The sequence below is a fragment of the Synchiropus splendidus genome, chromosome 1 (genome assembly GCF_027744825.2).
Source record: "Synchiropus splendidus isolate RoL2022-P1 chromosome 1, RoL_Sspl_1.0, whole genome shotgun sequence".
NCBI lineage: Eukaryota > Metazoa > Chordata > Actinopteri > Syngnathiformes > Callionymidae > Synchiropus > Synchiropus splendidus.
In genome coordinates, this window is record NC_071334.1 from 6,974,346 (window position 1) to 6,993,914 (window position 19,569).

The following is a 19,569-nucleotide window of genomic DNA, read 5'->3' on the forward strand; positions in this document are numbered from 1 at the left end:
GACGTTAATCTAGTCTGACAGTCCCGTGTGGCTGCTGTCGCGTCCCATAGGTGTTGATTTTAATTATCCTCAGGCTGGATTCCACTTGTTCATGTCTGTATTTACTTCTCCTCGGACTTGTGGATGGAAGTCTGAAAAGATACATAAAAGCCATGATTTTCTTCTTCTTTCTCTCTCGGCTTCTCCCTTCAGGGGTGGCCACAGTGGATCATCTCCCTCCATCTCACCCTGTCCTCTGCTTCCTCTTCTCTCAAACCTGCAAACCTCATGTCCTCCTTCACCACCTCCATCAATCTCCTCTTTGGCCTTCCTCTCCACCTTCTGCCCGGCAGTTCCAACCTCAACATCTTCATCTACCAATGTACTGGCTCTCTCTCTCTCCTCTGTACATGTCCAAACCATCTCCATCCAGCCTCTCTGACTTGGTCTCCTAAACACCTGAGCACATGTGCTGTCCCTCTGATCCTATCATCATCCTGCTCACTCCCAGAGAGAAGCTCAGCATCTTCATCTCTGCTACCTCCAGCTCTGCCTCCTGTCTTTTCCTCAGTGCCACTGTTTCCAAACCATCCAACATTGCTGGCCTCACCAGCCTTTTGGACACTTTCATCCTTGCCGACACCCTTTTGTCACACATCACACCTGACATTTTCCCCAATGATTCCATCCGGAATAAAAGGAAACAATCACAGATACTGAGATTGAGCTCAGGAGCTTGGTCATGAGGGAGAGACTCAAAGTAGAGCTGCTGCTCCTTCACATCCAGATAAGCCAGGTTAGGTGTTCTGTGGCCTCTTGACTCCTGGATGACCTTGCTGCGGCTGCTGTGTCTTCCGACAGTTGTGGGTTCAAATAAGTCAACATACTGTGCCAGTTTGGACCAAACCGGAGTGGTCTCCCTCCCTTCCTCCCCCGACCATCATCACATCAGTGCTCCTCACAGTCGGGGGGGAAGTAGGTGTGAAAAGCTCACGCAGGGAGAGAAGTCTGACAGGAAGAGCGGTGCATGTGTGTGGCATGTCATTCCTGGTTCTGCTCACCTGGGAGTGGCAAGGTTGTGAGGGAAGAGCAGTGAGTCGCGTAAATGGAAGCATGAATATGCAGACAGACTCGCAGGTGTGCGAGAGCAGCACATTAAAGCTGCTTCAACATGAAAACGGTGTTAAGACAAGCATGAGCTGAAGCGTGTTTTTCTGAGAGGGAGCCAGCACGTGCAACGCAAAACGTGGCGTTAATGGACACTTGAATACTTCATGATGACATGGAAAGTGGCTTTTGCTATTTAGACGGAATGTTTGGTCCTTTTACGTTATATTCTCTATATTTTTTATTTCTTTCTTCATATTTCATCTATTTCATTCAGACTTAAAGGGTTGCTTTATTATGATCATGAATTTGTAACATTATATATGTATAAAATACATTAAAAAATTGTTTTTACTTTACCGTTTATTAACTCTCCCACTGAATTTTTTTATCTCTATTTTTTCTATTGCTGTGGTCACCCTTCAAGTGACTGGAGGAAGGAGCCATGACATGAAGCAAACAGCCTCACAGCTGGATCGTGAAAGAGTTGGCGGCAAATGTGTCTTCATCTTGGCCCCGGGTCCAGTCCTCGCTGTCTTGCCTCAGGCGTATAAGGGAAGCTTGGTGCTGCTCTGGGTTTGGAGTGAGGACCACAATCCAGCATGCAGGAGGTCGAAGAGTCAATGTCTGCAGCAAAGCAAAATTCTGAATTAAAAATGGAGCCCTTGAACAATGTACCAAATGCTGTACAATAGTGATGGGTAGATGAGGTTTCATGAAACAGTATCTTGATTTCCAGTGGCCACCAGATGGCGCTGCCTGCTGTAAAATGTTTGGAACAACTCATTCAATGAAACATCATTTGTAAACCAAGAGCGCCATCTTGTGTCTTCTGAAAAGGAGGGCACTGTGTCATCAGCCCTGCAGTACTGTTTTATAGTGATGGCCCAGTGAGGCTTCATGAAACAGTGTCCTTATTTTTACAGCTCAGTCGGTGACACTGTTGGTTTAAATATGAAGGAGGTTTCATTGAAATGGCTGTTCAAGTCCAAAGATTTTTGAGCAGACAGTGCCATCCGGTGGACTCCGATAATAAGGACACAGTTTCATAAAGCCTCAGCACTATTATACCACAATAAACAAAAGTGAAAAAACATTTGAGAATGAGTGAACATGTGATCTCCGTCTTTGACACGAGGCGTCAACGATGCTGCTGACAGGAAAGAGATTTGCGTGATTTACTGTGAGCAATAAAAATAAGAGTAAGTGGTTTAAACGACAGCGCTGAGACTCCGACTCTCAGACCGAAAGATTCCTCGGGAGCAAGTGCGAGATAATTGAAATGGCACGCGGCCACAGAACTCCAGGTCTGATGTTAATAAAGGAACCATCATAAACACTGACGACCCGCAGGACTGAGGACAGCGGACTCTACTGCACTTCATTCAGTCCTTTTGTCTTGTCGTTCCTTTATATCTGGCATCATCATTGTCTTACAATCGCTCTTGTCTTCTTCATCTACGGTCACGTGAGCTGCATTTACATCATGACGTCTCCTTCTCCTTCCCTTTTTTCTTGCCCTTTATGTCTTGTCTCTTGATTCTATTACCATAATTTCCGGACTATAAGAGGCAACGTTTTTCTCGTGGTCTGAGCCCTGTGGTTTATACAACAGTGCGGCAAGTATATGGATTTTTACAGGCTGACATCAGAGGTTTTATTTACCCTCATCCGTTATTTACCCTTGAAGCACCCAAAAATCGCTGTTTTATCCTGCGTATCCATAGAGTGGATCTCCTGGATGTCTGGAATTGAGAAGCAGCCGCTCTGGTGTTGGAACTTTGGACACGTGGGCAGCAAAAGCCCTTTTTAAGGGCTTTAAAAGATATGAGACTCTGTCTCAAGACGGGTCAGAAGTCCGAGATGTGAACACAAGTAGGTTTTGGCCGCTGACTTGATCCTGGCTGGAGACCTGCATTTGTCTCGGGAAACTCATGGGTCACCTCGGCGACTCAACGCTAGATGCTGGAAACTACACGTACAGCGCGACTCCACCCAAACATGATAAATGCCGGGCAGCAAAGGGTCTGATCGCTGTCTGGGCGCGCAACATCGTTCAAAAACAACTTCTCAAACTCCCAGAATGCTGAGGTGTGCAGCCGGGAGCTGCAGGAGACTGGTGCTGTGGAGGAGCGCAGCGCAGCAGTCGGGGGTTGGAAGATCACCAGACGATTCATTGATCCAATGCACCTTCTCGATCGTCTGGAATCTCTCTCACTGAGTCCAACCTATTGTGAGAGCAGCGTGGATCAATCAAGACGCTCCGTGTTACGCAGCTTGTTTCAACTATTTTCTCTCCCTCGATGCTGGACCCTGTTTTCAAAGCTTGTTTTGAAAAGCGTTTTGAAGCTGGCGCACCACAGACCTGTCCACATCGCAAACAGCACCACTGAACCTGAGGCTTGTGTATGAACATGATCCATTTTCCCTCTTAAATTTAGTGGGTGGGGCTAATATTCTGGTGCACTCTATAGTCCGGAAATTACGGTAATCATTTCACTCTCTTGTTTTTTATATCACCTCCGTCACTGACTCTTGCTGAGTTTATTTCTCATGGTGGCGTGTCGTCCCTCTGTCTTCTGTCTTGTCTTGTAATTCCAGTGTTGATATCTTCTCACCCTTAGTCCTGGTATCCTCTCCCTCCTCTCTCGTTTTCAGAGCTGGTCTTTTCTCTTGCTGCGCGTCTCTTTTCTTGAACGTCAGTTTCCCGGCAGTTATTCTTTCATCTTGTCGCGCTCCTCAATGGTTGGTCCGGCTTTGTTGTTCATCTTCTTTATGTCCTCGCGATACAATGTTTGAGAACATTTTGACATGTGAGTCGCTCTGAAACTTCCAGCCTCTTTAAAAATCTGCCTCATCAGCGGTTTGTTATGGAGAAGTCTGACGCCAGGGAATATTAAAGTTTAAAAACTATCTCGTTAGCATAAAGCCAAAAACAAACGAGGAAGCAGTCGCGCTGGCACGCGCGCGGCGAGCATCCTCTGCGCGCCGGCGTCTTCCTCCAGGGTGAGTTAGTGGTGCTTTTAAGTGCCGACATCAAAGGAGCCTGTAAGGACGAATAAACAGGCTTTAGGGCTGGAAAAAGTTGGAGTCGTCATGAGTTTGATGATCCGCTGGGTGGACAAGGTCACGCGCTGACTTCTCTCTGACCTCCTTTCTCTCTCGCTTATATAAGAGCCCACAGAGAGATGAGGAATCGGATCAGCACTAATGAGCTCCAGAAAAGAACCGAGTCGCAGTGGTGGGCCTCACATGGGTGCGGAACAAACCCTGCGATATATTTAGCATGTTGGAGGCGACGGAAAAGGATAGCGGGGAACTTTATTGTAAGCTTTACATTAGAGCAGCCTCAACCTTCTACAGTAACCAATATTTGATTTTTGTTTCTTTATCTTATAGCAAAGTCGCCCCCGCCACAGACAAAAATAAAAAGAAGAAAAAAGGAACTCACTTCAGCTAAAAAAAACCCAGAAAGATCTAGGATAAAATGTCTCAACTTTAGGCATGGAAAACAAAGTTTAGTGTTCATGGGTGTGTTTGCATGTAGCCAGTAGCTGGACTAAGCTAGCATGTAGCCAGTAGCTGGACTAAGCTAGCATGTAGCCAGTAGCTGGACTAAGCTAGCATGTAGCCAGTAGCTGGACTAGGCTAGCATGTAGCCAGTAGCTGAACTAAGCTAGCATGTAGCCAGTAGCTGGACTGAGCTAGCATGTAGCCAGTAGCTGGACTAAGCTAGCGTGTAGCCAGTAGCTGGACTAAGCTAGCTTGTAGCCAGTAGCTGGACTAAGCTAGCATGTAGCCAGTAGCTGGACTAAGCTAGCGTGTAACCCAGTAGCTGGACTATTGTGCTCTCGGATGATTCTCTTGAAGGGGGACCTTTCCTGCTGATGTATGGATTTTTGGAAATCATAGCAGATCCCTGTGGAACACAGCATGGCACAGTTTCTTTTGGCACAAATACAGCATTTTAAAGCCTCCTTCCACAGCAATAAATCCAATGAGCCATTTACTGATAAAACATTAAGGCAAACATGCAAATCTTTTTTCAGGATGTTCAAATATTTGGAATTGTTCTCCGTCTTTTATAGTTTTAAATACATTTTTTAAATGGTCTACTTGGAATACACTTGAGTGAATCCAGAGGAAGGTCTCAGGAGACGAGGAGAGGAAGGCAGGAGCCACTGCTCGGCCTCCCACTGACAATGACTAGCACACTAAAAACCGAACTGTCACACCAAGTTCTGGTCCGTAGGAATTGTTTTTTCCCTGACCATTTTCAAAAAGTGCTCCACAGATGGAGCTATGTCAGGTGACCACGTGACGCTCTCCTGGAAACAGAGCAGAGCTTGTTATCTGCATCATTTAGTGATGCAAATGTCAGAAGTCTGGTTTGAAAACTCAAGGTTTCCTCCAAATATTGAACCTATTGTGAGTGTGTGCTTCCCATCCAACAGTAGTGAAGGGTCGATGAGGTTTCATGAAACAGTGTTCTGATTTCCAGAGGCCACCAGATGGCGCTGTCTGCTGTAAAATCTTTGGACTTGAACAACTGATTCATTGTAACCATTGTAAACCAAGACCATCATCTAGTGGCCTCTGACAGTGATGACACTGTTTCATCAACCCTGCATCACTGTTTCATGAAACCTCACCTACCCATCGCTACTATATAGTTAGATGGCTCTGGTTATATGAGGGGTTGGAGCCCGAGCCAGGGAGTCTCTCATGTTTCCAGGTCTCTTGCAGTCTCATGCTGGCACACATTTAAGATTCATGGCTTATTTGATCAAAGAACTGATGCTCCACTGGGATTTAAAATATCGTATTAAAAGCCCCAAATGTGAGTGAAATGTGGGAATCTGCACGGCACTGAAGCACAGTGTTAATCGCCCAGATCTTCTTGTATCTTCCAAGTATCCGGTTCCTGGTTGCTAAGGAATAAATGTGAGGTCCAGCTGGTGGTGGGAAGCAAGTGACCGGTTCAGATGGAGCTTCAACTGGCCGGAGCAGCTGAACCGCCTCAGCTCTCCAGCCTGAACATGGGCTCCCTGAAGCCTGTTGAGCTGTGACCGTCCTCCGCTTTTCTTTACTGCCTCCTTGATGAGGTTTTTCCAAACAAGCTCGTGTTCCAATCTTCACCTGCAGAACAGCTAATGAAGACGCGTCACTGTAGAGAAATTAGCTTCTGGTTTAACAAGCCAGTCTTTTCTCTCTGGAGTCAAGATAGACTCAAGTCGATAGAGTCGATTTTGCACTTGATATTACGCCTCTCCCCCGAATTAACTCTGCTGCTATCACGCACACAGTAATTGGGTCAATTTAATAAAAGCGTATTCAATTATTTACCTGCAAAATGAATAGATGAACTTCTCAGTGGTGATACAGTCTGGTTTGGACCAGAAAGTCACCAGTCAAAATAACATCAGATCACTGGTTTGAAAATGTCTCTTCTGTACCGCTGACACTGTTTGACTGTGGCCTGTGGGAGGAAACCAGAGTGTCCTGATGAAGATGACACAGAGAAATACAAAATAAAACAACACACAAAGTGGAACTGCTACGTTCAGTTTCCGTGTGCTGTTATTTTGTTATGTCCAGGTTTGGTGTGTATCCGTTTCTTGTCGCTCCTCCAGCTTCCGAGCAACACGGCTGGTCCCAATCTGTAAATTAAACATTCTGGGATTTCTACTCCCCAGTGCGAGTTTGTGTTGCCAGATGGTTCCTTCCTATCCACTGGTAAAGATCTTCCTCTCGTGCATTTGTTCCAGCGTGTAACTCTTAGATCGTGGGTGTTTTATCTGCCTCCTCCTTGGTTTCTTCCTCATTTTGGTTTCAGTCTTTTGCCCTCAGCTGTGTGCTTTGTATGAGTGTTTCTGTAACTCACCTCTTGTTTTCTCCTGTTAGCTTTCTTCGTCGTGTTCGTGTGTGTTGACTCCACCACCGAGCGCCTTTCGTTATTTGGGCCTCGTGAGTTTATCCGAGTGCGTTTTTGTTGTCCCCGTTATTTAGGCTTGACTTTGACTCGCCTATTTTCTGTTACAGGTTTTTCCCCGTCCCTGTGTGTTTTCCTCGCTCCGCGTTTTGGTGGCGACGTCCTTGGCTACATCATTTCCTGTCCGTGCCCTGTTTTCTGTGTATCTTTATTAAACCTTCTGTTTAACATGTTGTGTCGAGTCCTCTGTAAACGCCACCATGGCAGGAGCTCTGCTGTTGTTTTGACACCCCAACAATGGAAGCGTGAGGGCCCCGCAGGGTTCATATCGAAGGACTCTCATTGTTCTTTTCATTAAGATTCCGAGGGAGAAACACAAGAAGTGAGGAGGGAAATGACGGGCGGGAAGATGAATTGTTGATCCAGGTAGAATGATGGGGATTTGTCCTGTGTGAAGCTGAGAATCCTGATCAGCTTTGTGCTCATAATCTCATCCAATTACAGAGAAAGTGAAAGGCTTGGAATCCTAGTCCAGGTTTGGACCTGACAGAGGGGCCGAGAGCCTCGTCTCCAGCGGAGGGAAAGTTAGAAAAGTAATTAAAGGAGAGACTTGCTTTCCGTCTCCGCGTATCTGTTTGCCAGTTTCAGGAGGTTCTGTGGCTGCAGGAGGAACACTGCTGGGTGAAGGAGAGGAAGAGGAGGAGGTGTTGAAGACCATATGTGTGGCTGGTCATCCGTCATTTTGATATTCCATCCATCATTCTGTCAGTGCCTCCATTCACTGATCAGTTCATGTATTTGTCAGTATATCTCAAGAGTACATTCCCTCCATCCGTATTCAATGAATCCAACTCACAACCTCTTCTCAGTCACAAGTCCATTCACAAGATATTGATCCCTCTCTCCCTCCATCCACTCACCCATCTAAGCACCCATCCATTCATTCATGCATCTCTCCCATCTAGCATAAAAAAATCATCCATCCATATTTGGCATTTCACATATCCATTCATTCATGCTTATTCATCCCCTTTAAATGTCTGCTATCGTCCTGTTCAGCTGGTTTAGTCATCCTCCTGTACAGCCTCTCACTTTTCTCTCACTTGTTCATCCCTTCATCTATGATCCCATCCATACACGGACGTGCCAATCTATTCCTCTTTCTGTTCTTTAATCGGAAAATTCACCGGTCTATGAAAACGCCGTCCTTTCCAAAAACACTGTGTCAATTCATCCATTCACCTCTCTGTACACCAACCATCATACATGGATTCATCCATCTGTTCACCTGTTGTTTTAAAAAGCATCCAAGTATTCCTCTATTTATCCATCCATCTATTCCTTTCATCCATTCTACAAGTCTGTATCTATCCGTGACACATTGGCGTGTTCATCCGGTGGTTCACCGGTGCGCTGACCCATCGAAGCATCCCACCTCCCAGTCATTCATGGATCCATACATGACCATCCTCTTTCATGCACCTCAGCCTCCCTTCACGACTCTCATCCATTCATCATCTTTCCTCGCTGCTATTTTACATTTCACAAACCTGTAGAAACAGAGCAGGATCAGCATCAGGGTCTGTGCTGCAGTCGGACTGCATCTTCCCCGTCTCCCCCTGCACCGTTCACAGTGAGCAGCAGGAGGCTCCAGATCTTGGCGCGGCATCGCTCCAGAACGCCATCTCTCTGTCGGGCGAGCAGAAGGGGAGATCTCTCTCCGCTCACATCAAAGGAGGTTTGTGTAACTTGGTTCTGGCGTTGTGCTGATGGAGCGAGTCCTCGGAGCAGCCTCCGCACTCTTATCTCTCCCTCGCAGACACAACTGGTGGACGGTGGCGCACAAGCTGAATACACACAAAACGTAGTTCGCTTTCTCTTGTATGAGAAGACATGTCTGGTACTGGTGGAGCAAGTCCTCCTCTTTGATGCTGCACCAGGTCACGTGAAGGTTTTCAGACATGCGGAATGATAATGCCATGGTATGATGGAGCTTGTGCCTCATCTTCTTCAACTGCTCTGGTTGGAGAAACACAAGTTCTCTTCAGTGAGTTGCGACAGTGACTTTTAACAATGCAAATCCTCAACCTCAACAATGCAAGCTCCTGTCACTGCCCTATTTGCTTCTTCATCCCGTTTTGCTTCCAGGGCTCAGTTTTATGACGTCATTTCCTGTCCGCATGCGCACATTGGAATTTCAAGACGTAAATTCCTGTCCACATGCGCACATGGGTGCAGCTGCTTGACACATAAATTAGAATAAAATTAGCAACATCATTACGCCACGCCTCACTACACACTCGTATTTCATCAAGAGAAGCAGAATTTGAATTACTAAAGTACTACGCCGACGTATTAACTGTATTTTGACCTTATTTTATATATATACATCACTACATTTGACCTGTATTCAACAATTTGGATATTTTAACAAGATTTCAGATAAAATAATTGGATCTTTCTGTGCAATTTGCATGCAGTTTTCTATCTTGCCTACGATGTTTTGTATATAAAATAAGTTTAGTCATTTATAAATAATGTTGGTGTGTTTTCATGTTTTGTTAATAAAATGTAATCCTCAGAAAAGTTGTGATTCAATGAAAAAGACGTTTGTCCTGTTGTTTATTTGGTTGCAATAAACCAAATTAACCACTGAGACCTCGTAGGCAAGATAGAAAACTGCATGCAAATTGCACAGAAAGATCCAATTATTTCATCTGAAATCTGTGACAATCAGTGATGTTTGTAAAATGACCACTAGGTGTCGATAGAGAAAAAGAAATAAACAAGAAGAAGGACTAACAGGCTATAAGATGGACAAATAAACAAGGTGACCATCACAAAAGTTTCCTTTGGACGATTCATCAAACAAAACAAAATCTTGTTAAAATATCCGAATTGTTGAATACAAGTCAAATGTAGTGATATATATAAAATAAGGTTAAAATACAGTTAATGCGTCGGCGTAGTACTTTAGTAATTCAAATTCTGCTTCTCTTGATGAAATACGAGTGTGTAGTGAGGCGTGGCGCAATGACGTTGCTAATTTTATTCTAATTTATGTGTCAAGCAGCTACACCCATGTGCGCATGCGGACAGGAAATAAAGTCTTGAAATACCAATGTGCGCATGTGGACAGGAAATGACGTCATAAAACTGAGCCCTGGAAGCAAAACGGGATGAAGAAGCAAATAGGGCAGTGACATCTCCCGTGAAGAGCCAGGACTGTCCCGGTACTCAGGAAGTTAAACTGAGGCGCGAGATGGCGGAAAGTATCTTCCTCATTTTTGAGATTCGCCGGCACCTACTTTAGGATTGAGGAACACTCAGACTACCCAGAATGCTTTGCGTATTTTCAGCCAATAAAAATGGCCATCCATAGCGATGACGAAAATCGAGCTTTGTTATTGGAAACATAAATACGCATTATTTTTTGTATTTTATCTTAGGATTCTTTACTTCATTGTTGTACGTAATTTACTTTTATTTTCCGATCTTCTTCAATCTTCTTCTTTCTCTGAATTGACAGACTGAATGCCGCTTTTGCGCAATGCTGCCCCCTACAGCGTGAGGACGTATCTGCGTTTAAGGAGTGCCTGCTGCAGGAGACATTCTGAACGGCATCACCTGCGACATCATTTGAGGCACTTTGGTCTCCTTTCATGCATTTCATTATGTTCTGTATTCAATTGTAAATGTCATGTGTAACATATGTTAACTGTATTTATGTATTAATATCTATATATATATATCAATATATAGAGATATACATATATTCACAATTCACTTAAAATATCAAGAGAACGTCATACAATCATTTGCAATATTTCAGCAAAAATATCGGAACAATATTGTGCAATGAAGTGTCGCAATATTTGGGGATATTAAGATTTTCTTATGCCCTGAAAAGATTGTGGTTTGAAACAGGAAGAGGTGTGACTCAACATCCTTCTTTAAACCTTCTTTACAAGCCTCTCATTTAATCCCTGGTCGGATGGTACGTTTTTTTCCCAAGTTTTTAAATGAAAATGTATTGTGTTTTCACACAACTCAACGTGGTCTGACATTATATACTCCCCATCCATTTAGAGTTCTTTATTACACTTGCAGAGAAACAAGTGCTGTTTGACAGAGCGCTGCTCTTCTGCAGTGGATGTTAATTCATATGTTTTGAGACGTGATGTTTTCCACCAGCCGCCACTGCTGGGAGCAGCTGGAGCTGCTTCTGGTTGGGTGAAATGAAGGCGAGCAATTGAACTGCTGGCGGAGCCAGGAAACGTCTCGATATAGGACTGAATGGGGAGAGTTGACCTCCGACAGGCAGGCGCTGCGCTTGAATTTGTTCCCGGTCACACTCCATGTAATGAGTCACAGCTGATATCAGATCAGCTCTCCTCACATTGTTGAAGGAAATCGGACTCAACAGCCGAAAATCCTTCTGTACACGTGTAATACAATTAGTCAATTGGTTTAGCGCTGACCGCTGTTGACACAGCCAGGGGATTATGGGTAATGTGATTGTCCACTCAGCAGTGTCAAACTGGCTGCGGCGCTGGACACTGAGAAGGTCCCAGACCCCGCCGGAGTGAGGGGCTGGCGGCTGGCGGAAGCTCGGCACGCCATGGCGCCATGGACCCCAAGTGACAGTGAGTTTTCAAGCGGCAATATATTTTACTGAGTGAGTTCCCTCTTCGGATAAAAATGTGTCCTTGGTTACGGTAAAGAAAGAAAGCCATCAGAGTACATTATGACATGCGTGTGCCTGTGATACTTCACTGTTTTAGGTGTGACTATTATGAAACGCTGTCAGTGGATTGTGCCTTGGTATTTTATTTACCTATTTATTTTGGTGCGTGTTTGTGAGCAGATACTTTTCGTTTGTGCATCAATGCGAATGTGAGATTTTGCTTGACCACGTGTTTAAAAATGTGTTGTGTTTGCTGACACCACGTGACTGTGTTCTCAGCGTGACTTGTTTACCAACATATCAGCATTGTGTTATTAAAACAGAAGAGTGTCACACCTGAAAGAGCAAAACAAAAGGACGTAATTAACCGAACCAGGCTGGATCATTAACCCAGTTGCGCGCGAGAACCCAGCCGCAACAACACACAAATAAACAGCGACTTCTAGTGACCAGATGCTGCCATTACATGTAAGCTCAACTCAATTATTTATGGTGTGGTTTCATTTTAGTTTACCGTTTTATAGACCAGTGAATGGTTGGAATTGGAAATGCACCATTAGATTGTGACCACTCTCGTTAACAAGGTCCCCAAAAGTCAACACATCACATTTCGTCAGCGTACAAGCAGTAAATTACAGCATGATCATGCTGTTTTTTTTTTTGTTTTGTTTTGTGTGTGAATACAAGTCAGTTTGTGTGTTCATGCATAAGTGCAGCATGTTTGCCAAGTCTTATCAAGTGCATTCATTAAAAAAGATCAGAACATCATGTTGATTTCTCAGCTGCTGAAATTTAAACTGACATTCATATTGAATATGAATGTCAGTTTAAATTTTCAAAAGGCCTTTATTTTGAAATGGCACATGGGATTGAGTCCAAACTTCCTGGGTGACTTCCAGGGTTTCTCCAGTTCGAGTCTGGACCAGTGGAATAGTGGTCAACATAAGGGATTCTACAAAATGTCATTATAAATACATACACATCCATTTTTAATGGCCATAATTTCTTAAGGCTTTTACTTTGAAAAGACGCATGAGAGTCAGTTCAGACATCCTGGTTGACTCCCAGGGGACCAACGAGTTTGGATTTCTTAAAACAATATGTTATATTTCCCTGTCTATTTCTATAAAAGTGGCATGGCGAGCACTGTTTTGATGCGGCCTTGTCTCCGGTGATATACAAAAGTGTTGGAGAACGAAAACAGAATTGCAGTTTACAACAACCAAACCAGCCTTCTGTTGACATGATTCCAGTGGCTTAAGTTCTCTTGAATGTATGTTTCATCTGAAGGCCTTTTCTGTTTTTTAAACCTTTTCTCCATTTTCACTGCAGTGCGAATCATTAACTAAATAGATGAAACAAAGACGTGTTCCAGATTCACTATTTCATGGCACTTGCTGTTGCCTGCTGTTGTGTGTCTGACATTGTCCTATTTTGTGTGTAATGGCGACATAATCTGTTTGTAAAAGACGCAAAAATGTGTGCACAGTTGTGTTTCATGATGTTTTTCAGTCCCTTACTTGGAAGTGTGTCTGACCGTCTGAACATAACAGTATTTTTTGTGTATATCAGCATGTTATTTGTGTTTATGTACACACCCATAAGTGTTAGTGTGAGTTTCAAATAACTCCCTGCGTCTGTGGTGACTTGTATATGTGGATCAGTCAGCGTTCAGTTTGTGCTCTTCATTTACTTCCACTGGAGAGGAGCACTGACAAGTATCTGGCGGCATAAGAGACCCATTCAGAGGGAGGCAGGAGGTCATAATGTTATGGTCAGTCAACAATTCCTCCCGTGTCCGCCTGCGTATGTTCATTCACAAGTATCACGGAACACATGTTGTCCTTGGCATCGGTTCAAGCCTCCTGTGTTGGTTCCAAAAGTCCGTGGCCGGACTGAAGGCAAACAGCTGCAAGCAAACTGTTCATTCTCTCCTCAGCTCCGCAGCAAACCGTCATGGATGCTTCTGTCAGGACTTGGCTTCTGCTGTCATGTCTGCTCTACCTGCGGACGGTGTGCGCCGAGTTCCCCGCTCTGACGCCCATCCAGCTCGCTCCAATTCCCTGCAATGACAAGGTCGTGGAGAAGCTGTCGCGTCTCGCCGTGACCTATGTCAACGAAGACCGGGCCGACGGCTACAAGTTTGCTCTCAACCGCATCGCCAACGTTCACCTGCACGCTCAGGTGAGTACAAAGAGTTCTGTCCACCACCACAACCGCTTTCCTTCAAGACGATGATGCACTCAAAGGAGGGTAAGTGTGAAGTCGGCACTAAGAGTAAGACTGGCGACATTCACGGCTCAGGAAAACTGTTCATGACCCTTCATAAAAGTCAGGTCGCTTCTGTTGTCAGCGGTAGATCAGGTTCCGAAGTGGCTCGCATCACAAACGGAACAAGTGTTGACATTGATCGCCGGCTCCGACAGTGCCACGCCGGTCGTTTGAGGATAAGATCGTGCTCAACAGAGCTGCTGTTGTGTTTGTCGCCGGCCTCCAAAGCTTCAGTCGTACACAGCATGAAAGCTTGGAGTCTGACCAGCAGCTGATGTTTGCTGCGTGTGTTTGCTTTGGCTGATACCAGGGTCCAGCAGGAAACGTGTACTACCTGGACCTGGACGTGCTGGAGACCAAGTGTCACACCGGCAGCCCGAAACCGTGGAAACGCTGTGACGTCAGAGCTTTCATGGAAACGGTGGGACGCTCCACTTGTTGTTGACCTTTTCAAGCAGTTTATATATCAGATTTAGCAAATATACAGTGCGGATTTCCTTTGATTTTGCTCTTAAAATTTCACGATGATATCTTGCAGCAAATCTCAGGTAACTGCAACACAACCGTGCTGCACACCACGGAAGGCTACTCCTACCTCTACAGCTACGACTGCACCCTAGTGCCAGGTACAATACTGAGCCCTGACTGGCTGCTAGATTTACTCCCCAACACCTCTGACCCTCTTGACTCTGATGGTGACGGATCATTGAGAACCTGATGGACTTGAAGTGCTGTATGTGATGTCCCGCAGACCCTCCAGAGAAGCTCCAGCAGACCTGCCCCACCTGCCCACTCTTGCTCACTGTGGACAGCCCTCAGGCAGTGGCCGCTGCTCGGGTCACTCTTGATGCCTACAAGCAGCGGTCAGCGCTCGGTGCAGGACTGGGGGTCAAGAAAATCACAAGAGCCGCAGCGCAGGTACGGTGGAAGTGACTAGTGTTTTGGGGGACTTAATAGGTGGTTTAAAAAAAGTGGAAAAGTTTGGTCAACAACAATAGGGGAAGACACTTGAAACGTGAAGCAACAATGAGAGGATAATGCAGGCGTGAGGAAAGATCGGAGGCGACATGATCTCTGCTGTGTGGATTTTGTTGTTGTGTTGGGCAAAGAAAGAAAAATTGATAAGTGGCCGTGTAATTGGTCAACAAAAACTCATGATCACATTGTGGTTTTGACTCACAGATCAGGTCATTTTCTGGCTCGCCAAGAAAAAAACAGAAACTGGAAAACAATACATGTGGTGGCCCCGCCCACCATGGTGACTCCGCCCACCGCAATGGCCCCACCCACCATGGGCCACCACATAGCTCTGTCTCCGCCCATAAATCGCCTGGCCACAAAACAGCAAATTTTGCATAAGGCTGAATGATTTTCATGTGTGTTAATGACACAATTTTAGGGTGAAATATTCAGAAAGTGAAGACATTATTGTGGTCCCAAAAAAAAACTTTTTTATACAGTAATGAATGACTGCGATGTCCTCAATTATACTTTCCATCTGAAGCCAATTATATTTTCAAAAAATGAAGAGAAAAGAATAAGAAAATCAAATTACAGAAACACCACCTCTGTTTCATGATGACATGTTTTTCCTCGATCTGAGTCGAGTTGATTCATGACTCTTTGTGCACATCTAAGCATGTTAGCATGGAGCATTGCTAGCAGTTTCATCAGGATCCGAAACACTCCTTAGGCGGGTGAATAATAGAACCATAATGTACGGAGCAACTACACTCAGGAGCACTTTGATGCCGGTGTAGTCATTTCATCCTTCTCCCCCTCACTGAATCAGATCATGCAGAAACACTTTTAAAATACTATGAAACTAAAATATCGGAAAACTTGCGACAAATTATACATCATCGGATTTTTACTAAACAAGCAGAAATGTTGAGATGCATGTAGGGATCACACAATCTTCGCCTGCTGGAGGAACCACAGCCACCTCACAGTCTGAAAACTATGTGAGCAGTCAAGCGTCCATCTTCTGTGGCCCACCAAACCATGTGATCGTATTCATCTGCGTATTTACCAATAATGATCGCTGACGTGTTGCAGACTCTGCCGGTGGAAGTCAGCTTGGTGGAGTACACGGTCCAGTACTGTCCAGAGGGAATGACAGAGCAAGGAACCTGCCAGCGGCTGACCATGGAGTCCGACACCGAGGTAATGAATCTGTCTAGTGTGGGCCAACCACAATCTGGACAGCAAATATCAAGTCGCAGAAGACGGAAGAAGATCGGTATGTGTTGTCAGTGAGTCACAGAAAAGAGAGGAAACTGCAATGTGAGCACAGTTTCTATCTGCAGCTCGATTGACCAGACTAAACACTCTTCTTCACAACATGAAACAGCTCCAAAAACAGTATTTTGGGTTGCAATATCTACTGATTTAGTAAATCGTTTTCTTCATACTTGTGCTCTCAGAACTTTGTATGCTGTTAGTGAGGTCTCAAAACTTTTGAGGAGCCTTTTCAGAACTATTATCCCACATACAAAAAGATGGTCGTCTGGACCTGTCAACAGCTCCCTCTGTAATTGTACAGAAAGCCTGACTCTCAATAGAAACCCTCATTTATCTTCATCTGAAATTAAATATTGATCTGTCGATGGCCATCAGTATTTACTGAAAGTCCTGCTCTGTGTCAGCAACACTGTGGTTATAACAACTCACACATTTTCTCGACTGACTCCTCTTTCAGACCACGGTTCAGACGAGAGAAAAAAGCTGCTACTTTTTTCTCGTGGTCTGAACCCTGCGGCTTATACAGCCATGCGGTTAATATATGGATTTTTCCAGGCTAAAGAGCCTGATGCTGCCAAAATACTGAGCCACATCACATCAAACCCATGACATCACGGGCGTGTTATTGACCTTAAAGCGTCGTCATCGGAAGGAGCAGCTGAGACCTGCTGTAGTGTCAGAACTTAGAGACACACGGTCGAAACTTGGGACACATTTTGAGTGCTTTAATGTCAATAACAGATGTGAGGAGTTGATGATTCCAGTTCAGAACATTGGCCAGTTTGTTTCCTGAGTCAGTCTCCATGCTGGAGCCTGTTTTCCAAACTAGTTTAGAAGTGATCCTCATGCATTTTTAAGCCTTTCTACGGTGCAGACAGCACCACTGCACCCACGGCTTATAGACCACTGCGGCTCATGTAGGAACAAGGTCTGTTTTCCTTATGAAAGTTAGTGGGCGGGGCTAATATTCCAGTGCGTTCTATTGTCTGATTCTCTTTTCAGACCGCTGGCTTCTGCTCTGGATCGGTACACGGAGACCTGAATGCTCATCCTGAAGTTCATGTGACGTGTGAGATGTTCAAGCTTCAGGTACTGAAGATCCAATGTTTCAGGTTTCATTAACGCCTTTTGAGGTTTTACACGAATTAACGCCTAAATATAAGGTTGAAGGCAACTCACTCACAGCATGGTTGATAATTATTCGCAACAGACTACGACAATGACGCAGGCCCGGTTACACATCGATTAACACATACAGGTGACTTCTGTTTTGTACACTATGTAATGTCTTCACTTTTATCTGATGAGCGATGAATGTTTTTTGTGAGGTTCTGCAGAGGTTTACTCCACATTATCCAGGTTGCAAAGTCTGAAGAAAAATATGACTTTCTCTCCCACAGCCGTATATTAACAGTCGGTTCTTAGCCAGACTGTATTTTTGTCAATAAGATTGTTGCCCACATGCCACAATGTGATGTGGCTTGGCGGAACTCCACATTCTCTATATTAAAGACATTGATATACTCTATTAAAACATCACAAAAATGGATAACTTACCAATCACTCATGGATTTCCCCCCAACATTCTTAATCTAAAAAAGCTCATTTGTACTCGGTTGACATTTTAAACAGTTGAAACAGTCGGTCGCCGAACATGTTTTTGTCTTACGTAAAACACGTCTGGACTCTAGACACCTGGATTCATACTGGCACTGAGTCCGAATCTCACTGAAATTAACTTGTTCCGTTAATTTCAGGTGACTCACAGGTAGGTAGGTGTTGAATCATATATGTCGCACAGACGTACAGAAACACTGAGGTGGAGTGTAGCAAAACTTCAGACACGTTTGTGCAGAATATAGATGGGTAGAAGAGGTTTCATGACACAGTATTGAAGGGTCGATGAGGTTTCATAAAACAGTATCATGATTTTCAGAGGCCACCAGATGGCGCCGTCTGCTGTTTAATGTTTGTACTTGAACAACTAATTCATTGAAACCTCACATCATTTCTAAACCAAAGAGCACCATCTAGTGGCCTCTGAAAATGAGGACACTGTTTCATCCACCCTGCAACACTGTTTCATGATGCCTCTTCTACCCATCACCAGTGCAGAGCATTTATTAGAGAGGCGACTGAGGCTGAAGTTTTGATAATAACTGCAGTCTTTCCATGTTGATCGGATGAACAGCATTTCTCACTATGTCGACCTCTAAAAAACGCCACTGGCTGAGGAGTTATTTTGTCATATCTAGTGCTGTTGTGGAGTGTGTGTGATTTGTGCTTGTGTGCTGACTGTTTAATGTCTGTCTCAGAACGTTGACGTCTTCAGACCTGTGCAGCCTCAGGGTCACGACCTTCCATTGGACCCCACCAGCCCTCCTCTTCCTCCTCTGATTACTGACCCCGAGAATGAGCCGGAGCCCGTTCTCCCAGACCCCACGCTGCCTCCGGTGGAAACACCAGCGCCCTCCCGCCCTGCGTCTACTCCGGTGCTGCCCTCAGAGCCGCCGGTTGTGGCGACCCGCTCCGTCTTCCTTGACTCGTCTTCCAGCGAGTCCTCTGAAAGTTTGGCAACGTCTTTTGACTCCTCTTCAGAAGAGATTGGAGGCCCGGTAGCTCGCCGCCCGCCAGTTTCCTTCCATTACCAGAGGCGAGAGCGCAGGAGGAGACAGGCCTTGATGGAGAGTCAACCCTCTCACAACCCAATATTCCTGTCTGATTTCCCCAGTGGGTCATCTCCTTTCCGCTCCTGCCCTGGTCCCGCTCGCTACACCACCGTGTGAAGACTCTCTGAAGAGGAGAGTGGGCAGATTAAAAGCAGTACTTTCCTCACATCATGTTCAAGGCTCCTGAAGTTCAGATGGATGTGCTTCACTGCAGAATCACCCTGATGCTTTGCTGCCTATGTTGCGCTTCTTTTTGGATGTTTGTGTCGATGGGTGCTCAGATTCAACAGAAAATAAACAACCTCAAGCACTGACGTTAAACGTGACCTGACCTCACATCGATGGAAGACAATGACTGTCCGACGCAGATGACAATTTATTCTTTACAAAACAGTAATATGACCTGATCTCACTCATGACTCATTTCGATAAAAGAAAACACAATCTAATATATTGCTTCTCAGCTACAGCGTCCTCATGTGGATGGTGACACTTGAATCAACTTTACTTAGATGAACAAGACGCCATGCTTTACCAATAAGATACGAACTCATAACTTGGAACTTTTGAAGGAGAAATTCAAAATAATTAAAATTTTATGTCAGAGAAATTAGGAATTTCTCACATTTGGTGAAGTTTGGTGTTCTAAATTCAGAATCCTTCCAAAAATAATTACGACC

General features: G+C 44.8%; 1 protein-coding gene across 1 annotated transcript; it reads left to right on the forward strand.

Annotated features, from left to right (window-relative positions):
• The first annotated feature begins 11,624 nt into the window (after positions 1-11,624).
• Positions 11,625-19,196, forward strand: si:ch211-262h13.5 (uncharacterized protein LOC571127 homolog). The gene is made up of 8 exons (XM_053862717.1): positions 11,625-11,664; positions 13,645-13,889; positions 14,287-14,397; positions 14,515-14,602; positions 14,728-14,894; positions 16,035-16,142; positions 17,223-17,309; positions 18,536-19,196. The coding sequence occupies exons 1-8, from the start codon at positions 11,640-11,642 to the stop codon at positions 19,004-19,006; spliced, it is 1,302 nt and encodes a 433-aa protein (XP_053718692.1). The 5' UTR covers positions 11,625-11,639; the 3' UTR covers positions 19,007-19,196.
• The last annotated feature ends 373 nt before the right edge of the window (positions 19,197-19,569 follow it).